Here is a 26,967-nt window from a genome sequence, read left to right as displayed (position 1 = left end):
TGGGGCTCCCGCGCGCCGATAACAAACACATAAATATGGCACCGCCGCCCGCTGCCGCCGATATCATTTTTAGGGTTCCGCAGTTATAACACAAACTCGTCTACTTAGGTATATCCGAAATATTTTTAATACGATGTGCAGTTTCAGAAGGGTGTACAACTAGGGAAGTTCACGGAGAAAATGGCGAGACGACATAGGCAGCTTTCTCAGTGGATGGCTAAACTATGCTCCAGGTGATGCCCAGCTGTGGGAGTGGGACACAAAAATAGACTTATAAAAAAATTATGTGCAGTCCAATCCAATGTCATTCCTTCACCGACGATAACTGACGGTCTCTAACTACGGCCCACCCGCGGCTTCTCTCGCGTGTAAATAAGGATTGTGTTCATGTACTTAATGTATATCTAGTTTGTTGTGCTCACAGAATACTATGTCGTACCTACGTATTTATGTTGTAAATTGTCACCCAGATAGAGAAAGAGAATTATTATTGGAACTCTTAAAATCATGGAATCTCTCCAAATGAGATACTTAGGTACTTACAACCTAGTGAAATGCCATCAAAATGTAAGTGATATTTTTTTATTTATTTCTTTCTTTAAATCTTATTCTATTATTACAAATTTTAGTCCAAGGCAATAGAACCCTTAGAATGATAACCCTTTTCCAATAAAGTCCCGGAACCCTGTTGCTAGTCGGACGCTCTCATGCCCGCTTATCACAAGAGACCCCTCCCAGCGCACGCCATCAACACCCGCCTATTTACTGCACCATAACCTAACCTACCCGACCATAACCTTCTTGCCTTGCGCTGGTATCTCGCTGTCACACTCCTCGACAGATGAATATGTATCCTAACAGATTTTATGCGGTTCATTTAAAAAGGCGACATTAGAAAGTAAGATGTGCTGTACCTAATAATTTGGGCGATCAAACAGTTAAACACACATACATACAATCACGCCTTTATCCCTTCCAGGGTATAGGGAGCCTGCTGCTAGCTGTATGTCTGAATTATGAAATTGAGATTCAAATAGTGACAAAGAATTCCGAGCTTATTAGCCCCTCCTTTGATAGTATTACCTACAATGTGTATGAGGAAAGAAACAGCCGGCACACACGGCGTTGTTTCTCCGCGACCATCCGGCGCCGAAATGGAAGCTTGCACTAGATGAATGTGCTCGTATTCCCTTAATCGACTTTTATGATATTCATGGGAAAAGAGATGCACAGGTGAAAACCCTACGGCAGTGTTCCAATATCTCTTCTCAGTAACATTTAGACATTAGGTAAATGAATTCTCAGTGATAACTGGAGTGCTGACGAGATTTATTTTTATTGCTTGTAATGCGTGTCTCGGTGCTATCGTTTTAACCGTTCCTATGATTGAAATTATCCCTTTGTACTCACAACAACATAAGTAGTAATAAGTACAAATACTAGTATGGACAGGCATTTCAGTTAAGGATAAGATATCGAAGAAGCAGAACAAAATCTAAAAACCACAGGAAACAGAAACATTTATTATTATTTGCAAGCAGAGTAACATTGCCTTTCATCAATAAAACATCGCTCATTAAGTTACGTAGAATTGCGCTTTTCTCTTTAGCAAATAAATACAAATTACCTGTTTTTCTTTACAATTTCCTCAATTTCCGATGCCATTATTTACGAGATGAAATGAGTACGCACAGCAATAAGAAAACGAGTGGAAAAATAGCAAAAAACAAAAAGTTTAAGGAAAATATGTATATCTTAAATATGAAACAGTAGGTCCTAGGTAAAACATTTGATTGTGCCCTGTACCATAGATCATGAGAAAATTACATCCCTGAAAAACAATTACAAACAAGATTCAGACAAAAACATGACCTTGATTGAAAGTTATACAAACCCTAGTCTATTAGAAAGATGTAAGTTTATATGGCACGTGTGCTTATTAAATATAACACACATATAGATAAGTTTACCTGTATAACTTTTTAAATAGATAACTTTTTGTTACTATGACGACGTTGTGAATACCTAAGTACCTACTAGATATTGTTCCATTAACAGATAGTTTAATCAAATAGTCTTACTAGCAAGAGCACTGGGAATGTGATCCCACTAGACCAGTGACCCTACTTGATACATTTTTCGTTTACATATTTCAAACGAGCTGCAGTTTGTTCTGCGACCGCTGTCTATCTGCGAGATGCACAAGTAAATCATATTTCTTTTTTAATATATATTTTATTATTTCATTTTATATTATTTATTTATATTAATGTAGATCAAGAACTAAGTAAGAATAGAACTTAAACTAAAAAGAAATTTAATACAAGGACACTATTTATTTCTAGAGAAATTTCGGAAAAATTGGAAAGAGCTGTTTCGGAGATTCAATGTTCCGTTGACACCGTGGTGGCGGAGCCTGGCGTTGTTGTTCTTGAGGATGGCCCACAGGCGCAGGCGCACGAACAGCGCGCGCAACAGCCGCGCCGGGAAGCACGCGCACGGCAGCGCGGCGGGCGGCGCGCGCGCCAGCTGCCGCCACGCCGCCGCGCCCGGCGCCCGCGTCAGCGACTGCCGCAGGTGCACCAACAACTCCAGCGATATGTTCTCCACGTATTGCACAAACGCCGGCGGCGGGACCAGCAGTTTCTCGTAAAATTCTTCCGACGGATTAAACATCCTGAAAGACTTCTGGGATATGTGTAAATACACAGGGGGCCACAGGGAATCCTTGAGCTCCTGACAGCAGTGGACCTGCATGCACTTGTACAGCAGGAACGAGGCTATGTACAGCTCGGAATTCTTCACCGGCAGCTGGATGCGGTAGGCGCGCGCGGGGAACGGCAGCCGCAGCGGCGAGGCGGGCGGCGCGGGCGGCGCGCGGCGCACGTCCAGCACGCCGCGCGCCGCGTCCGCGAGCCGCTCCCGCCGCGCCGCCCGCCCCACGCGCCGCCGCACGCCGCGACAGAACGCGGCCGAGAACGCCGCGCCCAGCCTGCCGGCCGTGGGCCGCAGCCGTCTGCCCTCTTTCGTTGCTCTGGGAATGTTCCTAAAAAACGTCTCGAGGGGAGCTCCGTTAAGCCGCGCCGTGTAAACGCGTTTCAATCTATATTTCCTCAAATCTTGCAGTAAGTGAACCATCACATTGATAGTTTCCTGCATGTGTATTATTTCTAGCGGGACGTTATTTTCTCCCTTTATATTGTAAAATATGTTTAAAGTGGTCAGCAACACCTCAATCTGTTCGTCAACATCGATGTTCTGGCGGCCTGTCCGCGGGCTATAATGCGCGACTTCCAGTAGCTCACTCATTATTTTCACAAAGTCTGCAGTAGCTTGAGCTTCTTGAGGCAGAGCTCCGCTAGTTATCAGGTCGTTGAATGCATTGTATACGCTCAAACTAAATATTTGAGATGAAAATCTGAAATGGCTTCTCAGTTGACTACCTGGGTGAATATGCTTTTCAGTGATTTCAGGAATCAGGGCAGGTTCAGCACAGTCCTTTTGTTGATAATACAACAATTTTATATAATGCCATGATACTCTAGATCCATTGAGATACAAGTCATTTTTAATTAAACAGTCTCTCACAGCCTCTATGTCTAATCTAGCATCATGTAACTCATATATTTTACTTGGTAATTGCCTTAAGTATCTCTGAATGCTAAGTAATAGTTGGGATTTTTTGGACAAGATGGTGTGTAGTTTGGTAATGAGAGCATGCACCTTGACTCCTATTTGCGTCAGTAGTTTGACGACCTTCACGCACCACGCAGCCACCTGCTGCTCTGAGACTGCACTGTCACAGACTAGAGCATACGTGATGGGCAGTGCCCAGTCCATCTTGATGTTCCTCAGCAACAAGACATATGCTGTTGTGGCAGATATGGTCATGTATGTGCCATCTACATTATGGAAGCCTAAAAAGCTGTCCCTCTTGGTATCATATGTGAAATTTCTATTTAATTTGATTTGGTCAATGCACAATACAAAATGGTTCATTTCATGTTTAAAAGAGTTAAGTTTTGAGGACAAAAAGTATAATGTGGACTCTTCAAATACAGGAGTCAGATTCATTTTAAAATTTTGAAACACACCCTCATCAGGAAGGTCTAAAATTCCCTTTAGATGTTTGTAAATACGGGGTTTAGAACAATATAGATTGAATGCAAACATCTGTATATGTGTTTCAGTATTTTTATGTTTCTGTCTGTACCGCAAGAATCTCTTTAGACAGCGAAACACTTGATTGGTGTAAGAATTATCATTGTATCTGAGTCTCTCTCTGATGCTGTGGAGATCTTTTTCTAATTTACTTACTCGAACTCCGACCTCACAAGCCATGCTGCTCGGCATGCCACTACTTGACATTGTCTTACATGTGTACCAATGAGTTCACGATGCTCTGCTGAGACTCTGCACAGCATTAAAGCCAGGGAGCTACTTGGTGGGTACTCTGTTTGAAGCTTCTTCTTCTGTACTAGTTTCTTGAAAATATTTTCAACTCTGTAAAGGGAAAGCATTAGCTAGCATTGAAACAACATTGCAGACAAATTGTAATTTATTTTTATATCTTGGAAAACTGGCAATCAAAGTTCTAAAACGATATGAATATTGTTAATAAGTAATTATATTAATGCACCTTTTTAAGTACTAGTGAGAAATGCTTGTTGAAGAGATTAGTGCCTACTAATAGTTGTAATGTAAAATAAGTCAGCAGCAGATTTGTAAGCAACCGGCTCACAGGTTCGAATCTCACCCACTGTGTCCATTTCACAATGACTTTCCTGCTTGGATCATGTATTTGGGTAGATGCACAGATCCATACAAAGTTTAAGAAAACCATGTTCCTCCTTCTTACGTACTTCCACGTGTTTCCACATAAACAAAAAATTAATTATATAGTACTAAATTTTAACCTGAAGATTAAGTCAAGATCAACAGATGTAACCGTAGTAATTATTATTCTTGTGGTCAGCCGTGGTTAATATTTTTTGATTAAGATGTAGTATCTGCCTACTCTTTCAGGCAAGAGGCGTGATTTTATGTAGTATATGCATATGTACGTAGATAGATTTCTACTTTAAAAATACATAAAACAGCAAATTAGTAAGGTAAAAGTTTTGGGAAACAAAGATACCAATTTCTATTTAGTTTGTGCAAAGAAGATACAAACAAAACAAAAATAACCTTGTCTGACATGAAGGATGACAGACTTAACGACATTGATGACAGTGGCGTTTAAGTGTTGCCATTGCGTGTAGCCCAATTTATGAATCCGATTTCTATGTGCCTAATATTTCTAACTAGGTTTTATACGCAGCTTCGCCCGCGTGAATTTAGCGCCATCTACAAAGAGCGACGTATTTAACGCCACCTATAAAAGAATACAAGTTTTTGCAAATCACAAAAGGACTTTAGTTTCTATCTGGTTGAGAGGTACCCTGTGCCCTTCTCCACACTCTTAATTATATATACGTGATATTTCAAGAAGGTTCTTCAGTAGATACCTGTGAAGAGGTAACAGAAACTAATAAATTCACTTTCGCATTTATAATATTAGTTGGGATTGGGATATTGCTCGTTCAATAATACAAATTACTTATAAGATGCACATATAAAATTGTAACAGATCGATGTCTGTAGGTAGGTAGGTACTTAAAAAATATTGCCAAAAAACTACATTATGGAGGATCTGCAAATATATAGGTATGTAAGTAATGGTCATTTATAGAGTTTCTGTCGATCTCTCGCAGCCGTATGTTTGTGCTCGCATTACGCAAAAACGATTGCTCTGAATTGATTTCGATTTTTTCAGATGATGTTTGGTATAACTTAATAAGTGTGACCACTTATTAAGTTAGACCAAACATCATCTGAATGTGTATAAAAAATCGTCCTCCCACCTCTTTTATTGGCAAAAACATGTAGGTGTTGTGGTTGACCTAAGTGTTCCATTGCTAAATTGTTGTAAGGTCCTGGGTACACAATAGGTATGTAATAAAAATAATAAGTATTTCACCAGAACAGAATGTAACAGAATATTACTGTGGAATACATTTTTTATTTCATTCTATACATCGTTTTTGAGTCTTATGTCATCATAACTTAGATGGTGAAAATATTATATGTTTGTAACTAGTCACTGTATGCGCCAAATAATTAATTTTCTTTCTTAAACCTTTTTTGTCATTTGGATTTAATCACAAAATAGGAAGTTTTTCATAAGTTAACCAATAGTGTTGACGATCATTATACTAGCATCATTACTCGTTGTCAATCCTCTGTTCAGAAAAAAGAATTCTCCGTTCCCTGCTAACATAGCGTATCTATCGACTTTATACACTATTTGATAATTGATCCATTCGTATTCCAAATCTTCCCCATCATTTCTTGTCCAGCAACTGCGAGTTATTCATTCCGTGTAAAGCAGCCTCCTGCGCACCGTTTGGCCCATACATCCGCAGTTCATACTTCTGTACGGTGGCGAAGATCTCACCCTTGGCCAGGCTGAGGTAGTACGGTGGCAGTGCCTGGGAAAATAAAGGACAAGGTTTGTAACAAATCTTTATTTATGTGCAAAATCTTCAAATATGCTGACTGATTAACATTGACGCACACATAGCCCAAACCACTGGGTGTAGAGATTTGAAATTTGGCATGTAGGTTCCTATATGTTTAGGTGTGTATTAAGAGTGTTTTCCTAAATTGCCGCGGGAAAGGAAATTAAGAAAGGATCGATCAGGTTACGTGTCCTGGCGCGAGTTAGTACCCATCACAAATGCACAACGCTGCTAGGGAAGTGTTCACATTAATTACCAACCTTCAGTGTGGGTTCGATGCAAGCCAGAAAGGCATCTACTGGATGAGTGAACCGCTCTTGTGCTCGAGGCGTCAGGTCTAACTGCACGAACGGTTCGGGCGAGCTAGGCCGCTCCAGCTTAGCGGCCCTCACCTGCACCTCGCTGGAGTCCACCGCGTCTGCCTTAGAAGACTCGGAGAAAGGGAAGCTGTTGTCATCTCCATCCTCTTTAATTTGAAATTATATCGGGTTACAGTTTGCGAGGCATTTAAATGTATTTTTAGTCAAATAATGCTACGGCTAGTGGCCAGACTTTTTTCTGTCATTGTTGTTTTTTGTTAGTTTGTTTCTTTATTGCTCATTAGCTGTTGCCCGCGACTTCGCGTAAATTTCAGCCAACTTTACAGTCTCCCGCGCCAACCACGTGCGTTTTTAGTGTCCAAGCTGCAAAGCCTTTACGGAGATAGATTTGGAAGAGAGTAGTGTTTTTTGTTTGCATTGAGTTTTCGGGCATTTTAATATTAGTTACGTAAAGAGGTAGTTAGGTATTTAATTTTTTTCACTGGTCACACACAGTTTAAATTTTTTATCTGGCACATATAAGTACATGCAAATGTCATTTGCATGATGGCATAGTAAGCCAGATAGTGTCAGGTTGCTAGACTCACTAGTTTATAAGCCTCCATCATTTTTTATTGGCTTTTCTTATAAGTCTGTTTAATTATAGCCAGCTGCTAGGCTGCAGTGATACCCAACTGGCGTATTGTGCTAATCATATGAAATTAGAAAATGGACGCTTAGATGTTACAATTTTTAACTGTTAATATTTTTAACAGGGATAATTCTTTACACATTATTTGTAACGAACTTGCACAAAATTCCCAATGTGACCTTTGCGTAGAAAAGGTTTTTTGTTACATTAATTATGTATAGATCTTTACAGTATCAAGTAAGTATACCTTCTTGGTCGCCGTCTTCAAACAGTGGATCTGGTTCCTGCGCGGGCGCCAGATTGCTGAAGTACTTCTTGAGGAAGTCCATGTCTCTGGCGTACTTGTAGACGCGCACGTTCTGCCCCAGGCGGCGCTTCATGTGGTTGCGTATGATTGACTTGCGGTAGATGTCGCGCATGTTGAACCAGCGGCTGCGGCACAACTTTGCTGGAAATTGTTATTATTAATGAATAAAAACATCATGTAATTTTTCATATCATTACGAACGAATACATGACAATTTTTTTATGATTAATCAATATTTTTGTTTAAAATGTCTTGTTCGCACCATCCATGTCCATTTCCCCCGCAATCTTTCGCCAAACGATCATTTTCCACACGGTGTCCTGGTACTGTGCGTCTTCCACGTCGTACAGCGCGGGGAATTTCTTCACCAGGGCGATGAGGCGTCGGTCTGCTTCGCGCTCCATCGTCTCTGAAATCTATTTAAGTACCTATATATACATAGAGTAGGCCACCAATACTGGAAGAGTTGCTTCAGCTAGTGCATCTTCTCTTACCAGTGGTCGATTTGTTTTTGCAAAGTACCAGCACCCTTATGGGGCTGGTGCCCATTCTGAAGAGCGTTTCGTTCTGTTCTGAACTTTAACAGGAACCCTAGCCTCAAGGGGGGCCATGTGCTTAAGTAGTTTCTAGCTTTTAGCCTTTTAACACATATTAATAGATATAAATTATAAGGCATCAACCCACTTATCGCCTATGTACGACGTTATGTTAATTTGCATACACACATATAATCACGTCTATATCCCTTGCGGGGAAGACGGAGTCTACAGTCTTGTAAAGACTGAGCCACATTGAGCTTTTTGGCTTAATGTTAGAATTGAGATTCAAATAGTGACAGGTTACTAGCCCGTCGTCTAAAAGATGTTAATTTTCATTTAGCTATTTTTAGCTTTTTAGTGTTTTTTGTAGTCGGAAAATCTATTCTATTCAAACGGTTTAAAAGTAATATCGAAATATCTCTCTTTAGCCTCACTAAGAACTTGAAAAATCCATATATGGCAACCCTTAACATAACTGTTTATTTTTTAAATCTAAGGTATATTTAATATTCAGTTTATACTCTTTGGTACAATATTTATTATGTACCTACTGTACACTGAAGTGTACAATATTATTTATGTTATAATTTATTACCAATAATTAAATGGGATATTTTTGGCGCCCCCTACATTAAGATTCTATCATTGCATCGATGATAACAAAGACAATGTAATCACTATGTTATCATTATTATTTCCTGATCTATATAGATATTAACATTTACGCTACATTCGTTTTTTTTTGGTTCACAGGTAGGTATTTTGTTTCTTTCCTTCAATATTCTAGTTACGAAACTTTTGCAGTCATTAGAATTAATTACATAATGATGCACTTACCTTTTAAATTATTTCCAAACAGACAGCAATGCGGCGGGGTGACGACGCAACGGAACGGTCCCCGCACTGAGTCGATACTGACGGAACTGAGAGGGGTCGGAAGGGGCGGCGGACGAGGGAAGCAGGCGAGCCGTAGTGTCAAATGTAGATAATAGGTAGGGATATACTGACGTAACGTCGTCGATCAGAATCCGAGTCAGTCAGTCAGAGCGTGATCAGACTCAACGATAAGGTAGGACGGGGCATGAGTCATAAGCATATTAAAATAGGTAGGTAGTTATTACGTGTCACAGAAATTGATTAATAATTAGGTAAGTACTTATGTACTTAGTAGGTAACTAGGTACTATTCATAGGTACTTATAAAAAATCTTTTCCGTTATACATTGACTGACAGACAACGGACACCCCAAGGAATTTAAAGTGGGTTAATTCTCATATGATATTATTAATCAATTTAATGAAACAGCTGGGTCTAGACATTTAAAATTTGACGTGCTCCTTTATGTGGTTTAGGGTTTAGGTTCGCATTATGAGTTGTTTTTCCTGATATTAAAGTTTCGCGTCGCATTATATCTACTACTAGCTGTGCCCGCGACTGTGTCCGCGTGAAATAGTTGTTTTGGGCATCATTTAAGCCCTCAAGGATGAATAATTTTCCCCGTTTTTTTTCACATTTTCCATTATTTCTTTGCTCCTAATAGTTGCAGCGTGATGTTATATAGCCTAAAGCTTTCCTTGATAAATGATCTATTCATCACAAAATTTTTTCAATTCGAACCAGTAGTTCCTGAGATTAGCACGTTCAAACAAACAAACAAACTCTTCAGCTTTATAAGTATAGATTTATAAATAATATGGGTATTAAACGTGTACGTAACGTACATACCTTCATTTTATCTTGAACGTTTCAAATCATTTTGCAATGATCCGTGGTCACCGAGTTGTCCATACGAAGATGATTTAACCTCACTCTTCGCTAGCACGTGGTATGTATCGTATGGACATTGATTGCGTGTTTAAGAATTACTTGAAAATAAACAGTATTGTAATTAAATCATCATTATTTATTTATTTATCTTTATCAACTATTTATTTTTAAATTTTGCCGTTCATGGATATAACAGTACTATTAATACTAGCATTGGCATGTAGTGTCTGTAAGCACTTCTATAATTACTGAAACGACTCATCGATAAAATGTTTTTTTTTTTTACACAAACATGGCCATACACTTTTTCATAATTTTTGATAACATCCCATCACAGTTAAGCACAGTCAGATCAGGTATAACTCGCTCGCGATAAACTTCACAATCTTTAATAACGTTTCATACATAGGGACAACATTTTGTTAAGCTGTCTATGCCTATACCTGTGCTAATCAGGCTCGGCTGCTCCCTCGGCCTCGTCCCGCACACTGTACACCCCGTTGACCACACACGGCTTGACGTCCTCCTCGTCGCTGGCGTGCGAGTTCGACAGGTTCATAGGGTCGCCCTCCGACACCACGTCACGACTCACATCTTCTTTGTCCAACAACTCGTGTAGAAACGACAAACACTGCCGCTTAAAGTGTCTCTGGTTGCGCGCAGACAACTCCTGATAATCGGGATGTAGACCCCTGAAGAATTGGAAATACGATGACGTCTCTTCCGGGTCGAACGCCGAGTTACTGCTGTCGTCGTGGGGAATTTCCGGCCGCGCTTGGCTGTAGGGGAGCCAAGGGCTTTGGAGCAGAGACCCGCCTGCCAGCTCCGGCGTCTGAGGCTCGCCCATGTCCATTTTGAGGAAAGTCGGTGCGAACGAGGTAGAGAAGGGAGGTGGACGTCTGAAAAAAAAATTGGTAATTGAGTATTATGAAACTAAGGTACCTACTTGAGTATTATGAAAAAAAGTGAACAGCTACAATACATATGTTTATCAATATTCTTATTTATGTTTTTCTATACATACATAAAATCACGCCTCTTTCCCGGAGTGGTGGGCAGAGACTACATCTTTCCACTTGCCACGATCTCTGCATACTTCGCTTCATCCACATTCATAACTCAATTTCTATGTATTTCTATGAGTGAAATATTTGTCTATATTTTTCACTGTGAACTTGATACCGGATTATTTATTTTCTTAAGGTTGGTAGGGAATGCTACTAGCTTTAAGTCCAACTATTCTTCCTTTGAAGCTCAATAAAGTTTTAAATAAATAAAACAAAAAGCCGCCGTCTCTATTCGAGGTTAGATGGTATAGATTAACGTACAACACATGAATAATTAAAATCCTTTCAAAATGTTTCGTCCTTTGCTCCGAAAAAAAGATTCCTATTCACACTGCACTGGCCACTGCATGCATACCTACATACATACATATGGGCACGTCTATATACCTTGTGGGGTAGACAGAACCAAAAGTTTTGAAAAGACTGATAGGCCACGTTCAGCTATTTAGCTTGAATTGTTTTTTTACCACGAATTTTAACTGCGGTCCAAACCGCACAAGAACTGTTTTTTCCCACCTCAGACCCTTTGTTACACGTCACGCAGTGCCCGTCTTACAATAACATTAAGTAACTAAGGTTTATGATCTTTATTCTCATTAAGAATTACAAAATTCACTTCACATGAGAATAGCACTAAATTATATCTAATTAACATCAATATCTAAAGGTATGCGCGTACAGATTTGCGTATCATACTCGGTGCGGTTACCCTCACTTAAAAATATTATTATTTGTCGCGCGGTCACTACTTCGAGCGTCGAGTGGTATACGTAATACATTGATGTAAAGCCCGACGCAACTGGAAGGGACATCGAATCTCAGTATAATTAAATTTTCAGAGTGAACATTCTTAAACGAAATTATCTATGCATAAATCTATTTATATTTCTGGGAGATATTTTAAAGAGTAAAAATTATTGTTGTTATTATTATTTATTTATATATATATATATATCATATGTATATAGTTTTGTTCACGACAAACGTTCCCAATATTGTAATAATTCATGTTAAGGTAGTGTTCTGCAGTTTTTACTCACAAAATCTTTTAGTAATTTTTTAAAGGAATACATTGACTGCAAACTAACATAAAATAAGCCTAGGTACTTACTAAAGACAATATGCGATTGTTTAACTATCTTTTATTTTATCTATTGACATGCAGGTACTTCATTACTTTACAGAAGGTTCCTTCCAGGTAGGCAGGTATATTAAATACAACTGACCGTTGCCTCAACTGGACCAGGCGGTATGGTCAGATTTGTCGGTTCGTTAAGTCCGAAATCTAAGGTAGGTAACTTAAACGTTGTTAAGTATCTTTATCTAAATCTTAACTGAAAAGGTTAAAAATGGTAGAAAGATTTAAGTTTAGTTACATTCCAGTCGATATACAGGAAAGACTTACGTGTCCGTGGCCATGTGCTCCCGCAGGAACGCCAGCTCGTCCGCCAGGTACCAGCGCGAGACGGTTCTCCCCTTGGACGTCATGGCACCGTGCATCTCGTTGCGAAGGTGCCGCGAGTACGAGTTGCGGATGTGCGACCACTTGCGGCGGACTTCCGCCACTGCAGCGGGAAAAAAATACTTAACACAAATATTTTTGGAAGAGACAATAACATGAACGAGTAATAAACAAGTCTTACCAGTCCAACCCATCTTATTCGCGACTTCTTGCCACAGGCGCTTAACTTGAGAGTGATAGCTCGCGACGGGCATGTTGTTCCGAGCGTATAACAGTCTTCTTTCGCGCACCAGCCGGATCATCTTACGATCATCCGCCTGAAAACACAAGAAATATAAAATTACTATTTTTCAAACAAGATTTCACATTACACTATACAAACTTGCATTCCAAAAAAAAATATCGAAGTGAGAACTTCCTTCTTTTTGAAGTGGGTTAAAAATATAAGATTACCTGACTAGAGTCCACGAGCCGTCCGACTGACTCGCTCAATCCCGCGCCCGCCTGTGACAATGATCGCAGCTTTATGTTGCTGAACGCCTTTTTCTCCTCTGACATGTTTTTATTAGTCGTCGCAAACAATCACACAAATAACAACAATGATTTTTAAAAAGATATCATGATTATTTAATATTCCTAAATGGAATTTGCGATCTAAATACACGTGTTATTTTTAGAATATTGTAATCACCACGTCAGATTCAAGCGAGGAACGCGGAGCAAACACGGCAACGCGCATAACGGCAAACAGACACGCGCAGTGGGAAGCGAGCGCGCAAACGCCTTCTCTGTCGCACTGGCGGCGCGGCGCGTAAGAGAAGAGTGCGAGACGCGCGGACAAGCAAGGGCGCAGACGCTCAGGCATCGGGCGGCCGCGGCCGACCATTTTGTATGAATGTCTCGGCTCGGCCTCTATGTATCGATTCTCACTCGGCGGCTAGTTCCCGGTCCACAGCGGCATCTTTCATTAACTCTTGAACATTTTTCAATCGACGTCGTTATCAAATCGTCGGATAAAATCTGATCATTTAACGCATACAGGCATGAGATTGTCAAGTTCAATAACTTTTTTATAATAGTTTTAAATAGTACATAATATGTATGGTTTATTCAGTTCCAAAGATACCTACTTAAATAAATAGTTCAGACCTACCTGTGACTACAAAAAATAATTAGATAACTAACTAGTATTTTGTCTATCAAATAATCAATACTTATTTATTTCAGGTTTTGTTACATCAACACACTAGTCTAAATTACTGGGTTGTAAAGGTAAAATCCCAGAGAATATCTAACAAAAGTACCCTGCGACGGTTCAAAGCATAAATATATTTACCTAGCTTTTACTTAGGTTTTAATACTACTGAACGCCAGAAATCTTTGTGATCGAAAGGTCAAATCGGCGGATGTCGTAATCAGGAATGTCGCATCATGCGATCTTGCCAATTTATGGAATGCATAAATTCAGCTTTTTATCATAAACTAGCGACCCGCCCCGGCTTTGCACGGAGGCACAGCCGATACTAAATATATCTCTAACTAAAGGACCGCCCGCAAAGCGGCTAAGTCTTGCTCCCGGCAAAAGTGTCAATTCTGCTTGCAGTCCCGCAGTGCAACCTGTTGTTTTGGGATACATGCCCTCGTAAACGTACCTGAGAGTTTCTCTGATTTTGTTCAGCAAGGCGTTGTGAACGTTCAGGTGGAGATTCTCTTATACGACGTATTTTTGCTGCTCGTGCTTGAGAACTATTTCTAGAAAGTTGAGACCTGGTTCTCTTAGGCATTTTCAAATGTTTAAGAAAATGTTAATAGCGTGTAATATTCTAGCCCTGGAAAGAACTGTTGTTAAGCCCTGAAAAGAACTGTTGGTTAGCCCTGAAAATAACTGTGTGTTAGCCCTGAAAAGAACTATTGTATAGCTCTGAGAAGGACTGTTGTTTAGATCTAAGAAGAACTTTTGCTTAGGTGTAGTTTTAAGAACAAAATCTAAAAATAATCTCAAGAAAATTATTAGACTTCGCGCACGACCGCTGCGTAGGGAGCCGGCCTCGCGTCTGCGCTGCGAATTCAAGATTTTTAAATAAAAATGTGGTTGTGCCTCACTCTACATAGATAGGTATAGTGCGTCGCGGACTTTTTTGTAGATATTTATAAGATCTACAATTAATTAAAACATTTTATGGTTCTATCTTTTGTAGTTTAGGCAGCGTACGCAAAATAAGTAACTTTTTGGTTGATTTTTTTCAGTTTGTGTCCGAAAAATCCAAATATATTACGGAACCCTATTTTTTCCAAAATAAAATATAGTCTATGTTACTCGTGGATAATGTAGCTTTCGAATGGTGAAAGAATTTTTAACATCGGTCCAGTAGTTTTTAAGCCTATTCATTACAACCAAACAAACAAAGTTTTCCTCTTTATAATATTAGTGTAGATTGACATCATTTATACGACCGCCGCCATCCCTCGCTTCTTGAACGTCGACTGGTACGTTTATCACTTGTCCTATGATTCCATTAGAGAAATCATGGCGCAGACGGACGACGCACTTGCATAAATGGTAGACGAGGCGAAATCCGCTGTTGAACGACTAAAACAGGAATTCAATGAAAAATCAAACACTTTACAACACCAACAAAATTAACAGAAAAACAAATCTCAGCAATAAGTGAAGAAACGAAAGACTAAAAAAGGAACTTGAAGACTTATAGAAAAAAAACTATAAAATAAATATAAAACAGGGTAAATAGAAGGTCCAGCACCACTCACCTGCCCTCCAGTTCGTACCACAACAACAGCGTCACTATAAACGCGCACATTCCAGCAACTAACTCACACCGCACATTTCGTGACCACTTTTGAACTAAATGTGATGCATCAGAACATCAAAGCCTATGGAACAAACGAGATATATTTGAAGCTTTCCTTGATCAATATCAAGACACCTTTCACGCATGCTGTTTATCAGACTTTTTAAATTAAAATAAATATTCTATCAACTGCATACTGCCGGCAAGCAAAGGCGCGGGGCGGGGTCTGCAAAGTGTTGCGGAATCTTGTTTACGTTGAGAGAAAATATATTAGGGACATATCAATCTTGAAGAATTGTGTGCCGCAGAACTAACTGACCATAATGTTATCCTAATCTCATTTTATTGGAACGACAGACAGATAAACGATTTCCTTATGCCATTAGAAGTAATATTAAACTAATTGACTAAAAAATACAGTAAAAACGCATTATGCTTGGAGGAGATTTTAATATTGACATCTTATTAGACGACGCGAATTCCAAAAAACTCTTTTCCTTAATGGCGGAACATAACTTGAAACCTCAAATAAAAGATCCGACACGGGTAACAAGCACGACATCTACTTGCGTTGATATTATAATTACAAATTTTTCTGACTTGAACTTATATGCACAAGTAAGGGATTTAGGATTTTCAGATCATAAAAGTGTAACTATTCAAACACACTTACTTATAATTGACAAACCATCAATCTGGCGACGAGAAAAACGTATTTTTGATAAAAAATAACATACAAAAATTCAAAACAGAATTACACAGTATTTGTTGGATCGACATTATAAAATATGGAAAAAATATTACCTAAACTTATAATTCATTGAACAATGTTTTAAAAAACATACTTGACGAATGCATACCCAAAAAATTTATAAAAGTTAAATCAAACTTCAAAAAACGCTAGCTTACAAAAGGGATAAAAATATCGTGTAGAAATAAAATACGGTTAAAAATTTTGGTAAACAGTTCAAAAATTGATATCCTAAAAAAAATCTAAAAATCTAATGAAATTTTTATAAAGAGGGCGATTATTAAGTCAAAAAAAATTAACTATATAAACCAAGTTAAAAGCTATGTGGCGAATAATAAAAGAGAGAACAAATAAAAACACACGAAACCTGCATCAAAATATAAAATTGCACATCCATAACAATCTGTCGTCGGATCCAAAAGCAGTGGTCAGGGCATTCATTAGATACTTTGCCTCAGTGTGGATGCCTGCTCCACGCAGCCACCAGGCCGGCCCGTACTACATCCCTCAGAAAATTCTATGTTCTTACGACAAATCGAATTATCTGAAGTCAAAAAAATTTGAAACAACTAAAAAATAAATATAGTACCGGAATTGATGAGATGCCACCTATTCTTTTTAAACAATGTGCCGACGAGCTTACCCTACCGCTAACGTTGATGATTAATCAATCCTTTACGGAAGGTGAATTTCCAGACCTCCTAAAAATTTCCCTGATTACACCTGTACATAAAAAGGGCAAAAACGGAGACTCGAAATTATTTCCGTCCTATAGCAATACCCTGCGCAACTGCAAAAGTTTTTGGGAAAGCAATGTGCATACCTACTCAGTTGTCGATTTTCTTTGATAAACCAAACAGAAATTACCTTCAGCTGTGCTGCAGTGATGGGTTTACGGTATTTTCTAAACCAAAGTCTGTTACATACCGAGAAAACGTAGCCAAAATCATTGTCCAAAAGAGGAGATTTGAATTTTATGATTGATGATGACCATTTAGTGTTCCAAGTAGACTGTGCTTGATCTTCAATTTGATCTGAAGAAGTACTTGGTTGTACAGTAGTGTCTGCTGGTTCTGTTGCTAACGTTTGACGTTTTTGGTCGGCAAATTGTCGTTGAGTATCAATATGGACGGTGTTTAGCCTTCGCCCTGAACGAGATGAGGATGTGGTTGTCGCTTCTAGAGGACCACTGGCAATAACCAAGTCACTCGTAGCAGCTTGGCGTAATCTGTTGTTTCGATCTCTTACATGACGTACTTCTCTTGCAGCTGCTGCCTGTGCAGGAGATTTGGATGCAGCAATGCGCTGTCTGTACCCACGTTGTATTTGTGCCCTTGTTTTTGGAGCAGCGAATGAAAGAGATGGAGATGTAGTTGTCGTTTCAAGAGAATTACTGGCAATAGCTTTGCGTAATCTGTTCTTGCGTTGTCTTTCGTTTTTCGATTTTCTCGCAGCAGCCACCTCAGCAGGAGTTCTAGATGCTTTGATACGCTGTCTGTACTCACGTTGTATTTGTGCCCTTGTTTTTGGAGCAGCAGTTAATGAACGAGAAGGAGATGTAGTTGTCGTTTCAAGAGAATTACTGGCAATAGCTTTGCGTAATCTATTCTTGCGTTGTCTTTCGTTTTTCAATTTCCTCGCAGCAGCCGCCTGAGCAGGAGTTCTAGATGCTTTGATACGCTGTCTGTACTCACGTTGTTTTTGGGCTTTCGATTTTGAAGCAGCGATTATTGGCTGCGCGAATGGCGTTGCTGAAGTGGATGCTACAGCATCTTGAACCTCCATGGGTTCATTCATTCAAGGTATAGGCTTATTCGTAACATCCTCTGGTTCTGGTAACATTGTCAGGCTTTTTCTTTATGGTGCGATTGTAAGCAGTTCTGCAAAATAAATCGTCGTTCGAAACAATTAAACAAAATTTTTCATAAAATTATTTATTCAGAAAATTATTTTAAATTTAAAAAAATAAAAATACAACAAAATACTTGAATAAAATTTATTGTTTAAATTTCTACTCAACTGTTAAAATTTAAGTTTTGATTTTATTATTTTAATTATATAATTAAATTTTTTCAATAGCTAGGAGTACTAAATTATTTCTGCAAATTTAATTGTAATTTGTTATAAAAAAGTAATAATTTATTATAACAATACAAAATGATTAAATTATTGTTTATCTGCGGGACGGCAGTGCCCCGTCAAGTCGAGCAAAAAAAGCGGCACAGCCGTACCATCCTTTTCTCGAAGCAATTCAGGCTATTTTCGACCCCACTATAATTTCGTTGTCTTGTTTTACAAGAAACCTGAATTTTCAGTAATTATCAGGCATTATATAAATACGGTATATTTAAAATTTTAGTCAATTTGAACCAGAAGTTTAAGAATGACAACTTGTTAAAGTTTCTGAATTTTGTCACTCACTTCTAGCAGACATAGAAGCTTAAAATTTAGAATACAAATGTAGTTTAGTGTCTTAATCATGGGAAAACCTAATTATTTTGTAATTTCAGTCCATTTTTCTTAATACACCAACTGCATGAATAACTTTGTAATCCCATATAAATGTATAGGATTACAAGGTTACATTTGCAGTTAATGAAACATTATTACTGTATAATGTATAAAAATAGAAAATAATAGAAAGACTGAGCTGCGAGACTTGGGTTTTTTTACAGGATGTTTTTGATGGCATGTTTCGTACATTTAGAATTTGAAAAAAAATAAAAATTTTCGTAAATCCAGTTTTTAAAAAGCCCGCCTCAATGTGTTTAATATAGGAGAAAATGTTCCCTTTGACGTTTATTGTTTTAATTTTGTCAATCATAGCATAACCTACAATCACTGCACTAGCGGACCGATGCTATTTAATTTAATGATAAAAGCACGAATATTCGACAATATATCACTGAACATATAATTAATATCGAAAGAATCATTACCTTTATCGCTGTAATTATCGTTGTTATAAACAATTGACACTACATTCACTTTTCACTGCAAATATCGAGTATCAAAGTCGACCAAAACATGTAAATAAATGTACTATAGTATAGTAACTATAGCAGCTGTCCACGGAGTCGCATCGCTTACTCAAGTAGGAGAGAGACGGATGTCGAACGCTGCTGAACGCGAAGGCCGATTGGGCTTCTTTGTCACTCGTTCCGCGCTCTCGCTTGCACTTCTAGCCTTACATGGAACGCCTCAGAGCGAGGTAGGGCCGCATTAGTCATGTTTTTTCGTGCGTGCAGCCGGCTCAATCGAATCATAAGACGTTGTCACATCAAAAAATATGTATTAAGTATAAATGCACCAAAATTCAAATAGTAACAGGTTGCCAGCCCATCGCCTAAAAGGCGAATCCCAATTTTATAAGCCAGAGATCATAGAAGATAAGTGGTTCTATTTTAAAGTGCCGGAAACCACAAGGCACAATTATAAGGTATCATAGGCATTTAACGCCCGCTTAATTTCAATTCAATATATTATTGAATAAAATGATTGGATTAAAAAACTGTTTAGAAAAATAGTTTTATTGTCAAAAAAAGAATACAAAAAACTAACACATATATGTTATCAGTCATATAAGATTATGAAAACAAAGACTTTCTGAATAGCCTGTCATTGGCGTTACTGAACATACAGTTTTTAGTAACGCCCATATATTTATTTACGTAATATCTTAATAAACACATATATTTCGACTTAGAGCCGTACAAAACTTAAAAGTATATTATATTATCTTTTTTTAGATAGCATCATAATTATCATTATATGAACTACAAATACTAAAATATTATAATTTTATAACACTTTCAAACATCTCGTAATTTCTACTTAATCATCTATAACAAAAATATTTCACTTTTAACATGTTCTATAACAATAGAAGATCAATTTTTAAAGGATTTTAATAAAAAATCAGATTATTATTAAAATGCCTATTGGGCGCTATTCACCGTAGGTGGCTAATGACGCCCCAAAACAGTACGTCAATTAACGCCCTGAAATGAAGTAAATTAATATTATAGCTTAAACATAAATGAGATCAGTAATCAACTTATATATCCTACGGACTATTCAGAGTATCAGTAATCAGTCCCGGATCTGTTAAAAGCAAATCATTATGAAATAAAACACATCGATTTTCGCCTTGTATAAATACGCCCACTTAGGATAATAGCGCCCATACAGGCTATTGACGCCCAAACCTCACGTCACGGGGCGTTATTACCCGAATAGCACCTTGTACCTAGTTCTCATATTTTCACACATAATTACAAACAAATCAATCAAATTGTCAATGAAATATGAATAAAGATATCTAAATAGAACGCTTATCACAAAATTAGACATGTAAATTACAGAAAATGAATTAAAACTTACGGATTTGTCGGAGTATTTTTTATAAGAACAGCGTGCACTGCCGGCGTCCTTCAAGTTCGGTTCACAACTGAGCGACCGATGGCCTGAGCGGCGCCGCGTCGCGTCCGCGCGTTCCTATTGGTTTATTCTATGTGTGCATGAAGTATAACGTAACTCGTGCGGCATTATCTCCGATTTTTAGCATTCGGGCGTTTTTACACATTGGGCGTTAAATGCCATACCTACCTTAATTATAATCTTGTGTGAATTGTGTTCGTGTGTTAGTAAATAAGGTAATGATTTAGTAACAAAAGGAAAAGATGTTTCGTAAGCGGTTTTGTGTTAATTTGTTTTACTTTTATTGTACTTTTATTTATAGGGGTATATAAGTTTGACGGATCTATCTGTCTGTGTTTTTGTCTGTCTGTGGCATCATAGCCCACAAACGGATGAAGCGATATCAATTTAGTTTTTACGTGCGAGTGTTCTTAGACACGTTTGATCAAAATCGGTTGAGCCGTTTATAAGTTGTAGAAGTTGAAAGTGGCGAAGGAAGACGGAATGTCGGCGAATAAGTATACTGGAGTGAAAGCGACCCCCATTCGACGTATTTCTTGAAATTTATCTTAAGATTGAGTTACTTTTATTATTTCTTATCTTTCTTTAAAAAAAATAAATAAATTTGTGTCTGCTTTTATAAAATAAATTTAAGTTTTTTATTTTTGGTCTCCCAGCGTCGTGGTTGTGTCCCCACGAGGACACGCCGGAGCGGACCACTGTGGTGCTTGCACTTGTTTGATGGAACAATTATTTGCGAGTGTGCAAAACAAACGATTTTGCTTTCTTTCTTTTATCATCAGGACATAAAGAAAAACGAAAAAAAATAAAAATTACACTTTAATTATACTTATTTCAAAAAGTTTAATGTTACAGTGGGTCACATAGAAAAGTATAACTGCAGCATATACACATAGATTTTTTTTATTTATTTGCTGCAGTACTGTGCAGTGGTTTACTTTATGTGGGCCACTGTATATCCATACATACATATACAGTGGTCAACATAGAGAAAACCACTTTAAGTCAATGATTTATAGTAGGTACTTAAAGTCTTTTAATATATTTTTTTAATAAGATATTCTTAACCTAGAATTTTAATTTGCGGGAGATCAAATCAGTTTAAAAAATAACTGCAATCAGCTTCTGGTCGGCTTAACGTTGACATTGATTTTCGTTTTCCTAAGAAACTAGTTATGTTCCAATATTTTTATATTCTAACTAATTGTCACTAGTACAATAAAAACTGCATTCGTATAAGTATCTGAAGTACTGGCTCAAGGGGTTGTCAACGTTCCAGGAAACTGGGACGGCCGGCGATCAGTTGGGCGGCGGCGGCGGCTTCTGGTCCTCCTCCTCCTCGCTGCTGCTGCTGCTGCGGCTGGCGCGCGCCCACAGGCTGGCGTAGCTCTGCTGCTCCGCCACCAGCGCCTCCTCGGCCCCGATCACAGCAGCGAAAAGGGTTTTCTTAATCTTAATTTGTGTCGGGAACGGTAACCGCTTCGTGGACTGACACATACTATTGAAAAATATATCCAGCGGGTCGGGCAACGCCGGCGCCGGCGGCGGCTTCCGCTTCCGTTCGGGGTACTGCGCCTCCGGGCAGGGGCGTTTAGCGTGCACGTCAGGTCGAGACACACTCCGTTCGCTTCTCTCGCAGCTCTTCCTCTTCGGCGAGGATTCCGCGTCGGACTCCGAAGAATCTGATGAAGGATCGACACCATTCTGCGTTCCGTTTTCTTGCGCGGGGGGCGGCGCGTACGTCTCTGGCGGTTTCTTGCGGTTGTTCATGTATGGCTGTAAGAATTGCATCAGCTCCATGTATTTCCAGGTGTAAGCCTTCCGGGCGCTGTTGGGATCCTTCGTCAGCATGTCGCTCTGCCGCTTCAGAGCATCTCTGTAGCAGTCACGGAGTTTCTTCCATTTCAGCTTGACTTCTTTTACTGAAATAAAAAATTACTTGTTGTAGTCAAGTAAACGGAAACCGACTAACGGCTTGCAAGAAGTGAGTTATGAATGTGGATGGAGCAAGACTTTAGGCAGGCAGACGTCGTGGCAAGTGGAGTGGAAAGATGTAGTCTCTGCCTACGCCTCCAGCATTTCTTTAACTTTGTACATATGTATTTGTATATAGCGAATTTGAGTTTGGTAAAATAGTAAAAAAAATTGTTTTGTGATTTGTTATGATGCATTTATAAAAAATTATCAACAATATTTTATATTCATAGTAACTAATAATAAAGGGAATTTTTTTTTACTATGTATACGTAACGAATAAACTCAAAAACTTGTGTGATTTTCATGAAACTTGCTAAAGAATAGTTTAATAGTAGTAGGTGATACGCTTTTTTTTCTTTTTTATAAATAAACAGAGCTTGAGAATACTTGTAAGTAGGACCTTCGAAAAGCTTGAAAGCAACAACACAACTCGCCGGGCTACCTAGACCTGCCTGCGGACCTTCACGAGCTCGGATTACAACTTTACGAGCTGCGACAAAAAAAGTTAATTTTGTTGGGTCGGAGAATTCCAAGTAATTCGGTAAGTAAGAATTCGGAGAACCCTAAAAAATCTGAAATTCTCCCTTGTGGGGGACAAGGGAGAATTTCAAGCAAACCTCTAAAGTCTAGATGGTAGCTTGTCTTTATTTTTTTTCCTACGTAGGTAGACTAGGTAGGTAAATACCTAGCTACTTAATTCACTACTACCTAGTAGGTACCCAGTGCCATTATTTCTTTTACGATTTTTTTAGTCTATGAGGGAAGCTAACATATAGTTAAAAAAACTATAATAATAACGTACCTATTAATAACCTAGGTACCTTCATATCATTATTAACGAACCATAAAGTCAAAAAGTACTTATAGGTACCTTTAATTATTATTAAATGTCTAGCTCTTTCTAACAATATGAAGCAATTTATTATGCTATGAATTATTTATTTGATCAAACATTATCTTATCAATCTTTGCCATTAAATCTAAAGAGAATACATAATAAACATTAGTAGTCAAGTCGCGATAGTACCTATCAATGAATAAATAACATGTGGCCATCTAGTGATGTGGCATTGAAGAGGTTTGCATGGGATTTGCTGCTCGGGTGTGGGGCGAGCCAGCGCGCTTCATTTCACGGCCCGGTCGTCCGCGGACTAGTAGGTAAGTACCTACTCTACCAAGCGGCACAGCTGCCTGCCTCACTCGCTTCAATAGCGAACTGCGAAATCGTAGTGTTTACAGCATGTCATGCGTGTGTGAGGGAGGCGGTGCGCGCGGGGAGGGGGCGGCGCGGCTCGGGCGCGTCCGGCGACGCCGATGCCGACACCCGAAGCGCGCGGCTCGCCGGCACGACGCGCACTCGCTTACCTGACGACAGCTCCGTCTCCTTCATTACTTCGGCCCAGGCCGCGTCCTTCAATTCCAGATCCCGATACTCGATGGTGGTCGTGTTCCAGAGACAGGGGTACTTGCGGACGGTCTCGATGAAGTGCTCCATGCCGAGGCGGGCGGTGCGCGGCGGCGGGCTCGCGCGGCGGACTGAGCGGCTGCCCCCGCCCGGAGCGGCCCGCCGCCGACACACCCGCCGCGCGCCGCGTCACCTGCTCCGCTCCGCGTGCACGATTCATTTTTTTTGCTCCCCACAATATTTTTTGAACCGTTCCTTGTTATTTAACCATTGTTCGGGTAGGAGTTTTATTTCAAATACATACCTATCTATATCACTGCTTGTTACTCTCACTATCACTTACAAAACATTCATATAGTCACGTCTGTATCCCTTGCGGGATAGACAGAGCCAACAGTTTTGAAGAGACTGAAAGGCCACATTCAGCTGTTTGGCTTTATGATAAAATTAAGATTCAAATAGTGAAAGGCAGTGAAACAGGAATTCCAAGTTTATAAGCCTATCCCTAAATCGCCTTTTACGACATCCATGGGAAATGAGATGGAGTGGTCCTATTCTATTTTAAATTGGTGCCGGGACACCACACGGCACTAACATAACAAGCGGGTATTTATTAAAATACTTCCCTTATGTTATTTATTACATTGGGAATCAGAAAGTTGAATTGCATCATTGAAAAGTACCTACGTGTTATAGGGTAAGACAGAGACATAGCTAAACATTTATGTTAGTAGCTAAAATGAACAAACGGTGCCAGTCGGATAAGTAGGTACTGTGCCTTAATAATATATCCTTCCAAATTATATAAACCAAACACACTTTCATTGATTTAAATTGTTTAATTGATTGATTTAAAAATAAATATCCCTTTGTTTGGAGTTTGGTTTTAACCAGGTGAATATTCCCCCCAAGGTTATTAAACTAATGGGGACTAATGTCTTTAACTCAATATATTTATTGCATGAATATGTAGACATGTGGATAGGAATGTGTACATTTAACAGTAACAATGTCAAAGGAATCATTATGCCTTTATCTGTCTGATGACGTCAGCATCTGATCCATTGTTCTGACAAAGAAGGGGTTGATGAGATAGAGCCAGCCCTTCTAACGGTCATACTTTTTGTTGTAAATAAGGACACGCTTTTACTTGTCCCATACAGTAGATACCTATTTACTTGGTAAGTCTACGACGAGAAAAGAATTGAAAATACTTACCTACATAAAGTACCAGTAGACTTAGTACCTACCTTTAAAAGATTAGGAACTGTAGCAAGAGAATGTAAAGCGCAGCACTAGTACCCGACATTGCCGGACCAGTGTGGGTGATTACGTGACGGCGAATTACTCGAATCTAATAATATTCTCGGAAAATTTACTCACATAATACCTACTTACAAACTATAATCATGTCTTTATCCCTAGTGGGATAGACAGAGCCAACAACCAGCGCATCATGTCACCCACAGCGTAATAAGTGTGTGTAGCCGAGTGGAATGAAAACCATTTGTTGGAATTAATTTACCAAAATATTTCATTCACCAAAAAGTAAGATAACTGACCGCTGTCTTTCTCTCTTCCTGTTACCAGTTGCACCCTCGGGGCCGAACTGACTCTTGGTGGACTCAGAGTCAGACTGAGACGTGGAAGAAGAATAAAAAAAATAAAACTATCCAACTGGTTTGAGTTGCATCAAATAGCAAACCAACCAGAAAGCTAAAGATAATTTTTAAACACTAATGATAAACAAACTTAAAGCTATGACAAATAAAATAATAAAAATAAAATAATCATAAAAAACATTAAAACAAGCTTTTATTTAAGTGCCCTAAAAAGATCAAAATAAAATTTTAAATCACATTAACCACATTCATTTATGATTTAACAGAATTGAAATTATAATAAAAGCTTGTCGCGATGCCTAGAAGAAATCTCTACATATTCAGTCAGATGAAATTTTTGAGACAGAATTTACAAATTGAAATTATTCGCGACAAGCTTTTATTATAATTTCAATTCTGTAAAATCATAAATGGTACGGTACTTACATGTCGCGGATTAAATCAATATAGATTTCTGGAACCCCTTTAAACTAGTGCCCACCAAATCATCACTCGAGAACCGCATTCGAAGTCTTCTCCATGTCCAGAAAAAGAAAATGGTGACCGTGTTCGTTCATCAAGATGCCCACACCACGAGGACCCATCGCCTTTCAGGCTACAATAGGGATTCCATCGGCACCGACAGCTCTCAGATTCTTCATGCGAAATTCAGGCGTTATCGGAGGCACTATTTCCTGATTGGGAGGGAGGTCCGGTGGCTGTACTTCCTTCTGCAGCTGGTGCAGCAGATTTTGGAAATTAGAGTGCCATATCACCGTCACCGCGTGCTTATCACATAAAAGGTTGCCTTGCGGGTCTTTAGCGCAGCGCAGTAAATAATATGCTGTGCCGCTAAGACCTGGGAACGCGCTAACATAACCATCTTACTTTGAAGCCTTTGAGTCTTCGAAAGCTGAGTTATCGATATGGTAAGCTTTCCGTGTGTGGTTCCCGGCACCAATAAAAAAACGAATAGGACCACTCCATCTCGTTCCCATGGATGTCGTAAAAGGCGACTAAGGGATAGGCTTATAAACTTAGGATTCTTCTTTTAGGCGATGGGCTAGCAACCTGTCAATATTTGGATCTCAATTCTATCATCAAGCCAAAAAGCTGAACGTGGCCTATCAGTCTTTTCTAGACTGGTGGCTCGGTCTACCCCGCAAGGGACATAGTCATGATTATAATGTATGTATGTAAGCTTTCCGTCGGTATCAACCTACATAATCATATTTCAGATATCAGCTGATTTTAGGCTTGTGGCTGTCACTGTCGTCATATGTCACTGTCACCTTCATCGCATCTCATTGATGGCATTGACTGACTTGAT

The 26,967-nt window shown here is 39.0% G+C and overlaps 4 protein-coding genes across 13 annotated transcripts; all 4 read right to left on the bottom strand.

Annotated features, from left to right (window-relative positions):
- Positions 1-1,448: 1,448 nt before the first annotated feature.
- Positions 1,449-5,850, bottom strand: LOC106139603 (uncharacterized). Of its 2 annotated transcripts, none has more exons than XM_060948948.1 (2): positions 4,640-5,850; positions 1,449-4,503 (listed from the first exon to the last, which is right to left on the bottom strand). In XM_060948948.1, the coding sequence occupies exon 2, from the start codon at positions 4,366-4,368 to the stop codon at positions 2,332-2,334; it is 2,037 nt and encodes a 678-aa protein (XP_060804931.1). In that variant the 5' UTR covers positions 4,369-4,503; positions 4,640-5,850; the 3' UTR covers positions 1,449-2,331. The 2 variants fall into 2 exon arrangements, with proteins under 2 accessions (XP_060804931.1, XP_013196531.2); XM_013341077.2 differs by having other exon boundaries at positions 4,917-5,850.
- A 47-nt stretch (positions 5,851-5,897) lies between these two features.
- Positions 5,898-9,244, bottom strand: LOC106139606 (uncharacterized). The gene is made up of 5 exons (XM_060948884.1): positions 9,195-9,244; positions 8,081-8,227; positions 7,759-7,959; positions 6,821-7,026; positions 5,898-6,530 (listed from the first exon to the last, which is right to left on the bottom strand). Exons 2-5 carry the CDS (start codon positions 8,220-8,222, stop codon positions 6,384-6,386), a joined length of 696 nt encoding a protein of 231 aa, XP_060804867.1. The 5' UTR covers positions 8,223-8,227; positions 9,195-9,244; the 3' UTR covers positions 5,898-6,383.
- Positions 9,245-10,245: 1,001 nt separating this feature from the next.
- Positions 10,246-19,346, bottom strand: LOC106139608 (uncharacterized). Of its 9 annotated transcripts, XM_060948854.1 has the most exons (6): positions 19,154-19,327; positions 17,909-18,094; positions 14,306-14,505; positions 12,835-12,970; positions 12,597-12,756; positions 10,246-11,023 (listed from the first exon to the last, which is right to left on the bottom strand). In XM_060948854.1, exons 3-6 carry the CDS (start codon positions 14,435-14,437, stop codon positions 10,573-10,575), a joined length of 879 nt encoding a protein of 292 aa, XP_060804837.1. In that variant the 5' UTR covers positions 14,438-14,505; positions 17,909-18,094; positions 19,154-19,327; the 3' UTR covers positions 10,246-10,572. The 9 variants fall into 9 exon arrangements, 8 of the variants coding, with proteins under 8 accessions (XP_060804837.1, XP_013196537.2, XP_060804840.1 ...); XM_013341083.2 differs by lacking the exon at positions 14,306-14,505 and having other exon boundaries at positions 17,142-18,094; positions 19,154-19,334; XM_060948857.1 differs by lacking the exon at positions 14,306-14,505 and having other exon boundaries at positions 19,154-19,323.
- A 2,131-nt stretch (positions 19,347-21,477) lies between these two features.
- Positions 21,478-24,492, bottom strand: LOC106139609 (uncharacterized). Its single transcript, XM_013341088.2, has 2 exons — positions 23,997-24,492; positions 21,478-22,576 (listed from the first exon to the last, which is right to left on the bottom strand). The coding sequence occupies exons 1-2, from the start codon at positions 24,124-24,126 to the stop codon at positions 21,954-21,956; spliced, it is 753 nt and encodes a 250-aa protein (XP_013196542.1). The 5' UTR covers positions 24,127-24,492; the 3' UTR covers positions 21,478-21,953.
- Between the last annotated feature and the right edge of the window lie 2,475 nt (positions 24,493-26,967).

This window comes from Amyelois transitella, chromosome 17 (assembly GCF_032362555.1).
Source record: "Amyelois transitella isolate CPQ chromosome 17, ilAmyTran1.1, whole genome shotgun sequence".
NCBI classification, from domain to species: Eukaryota; Metazoa; Arthropoda; class Insecta; order Lepidoptera; family Pyralidae; genus Amyelois; species Amyelois transitella.
Note: the sequence above shows the minus strand (reverse complement) of the source record. Positions and strands in the feature narration are given on the sequence as shown.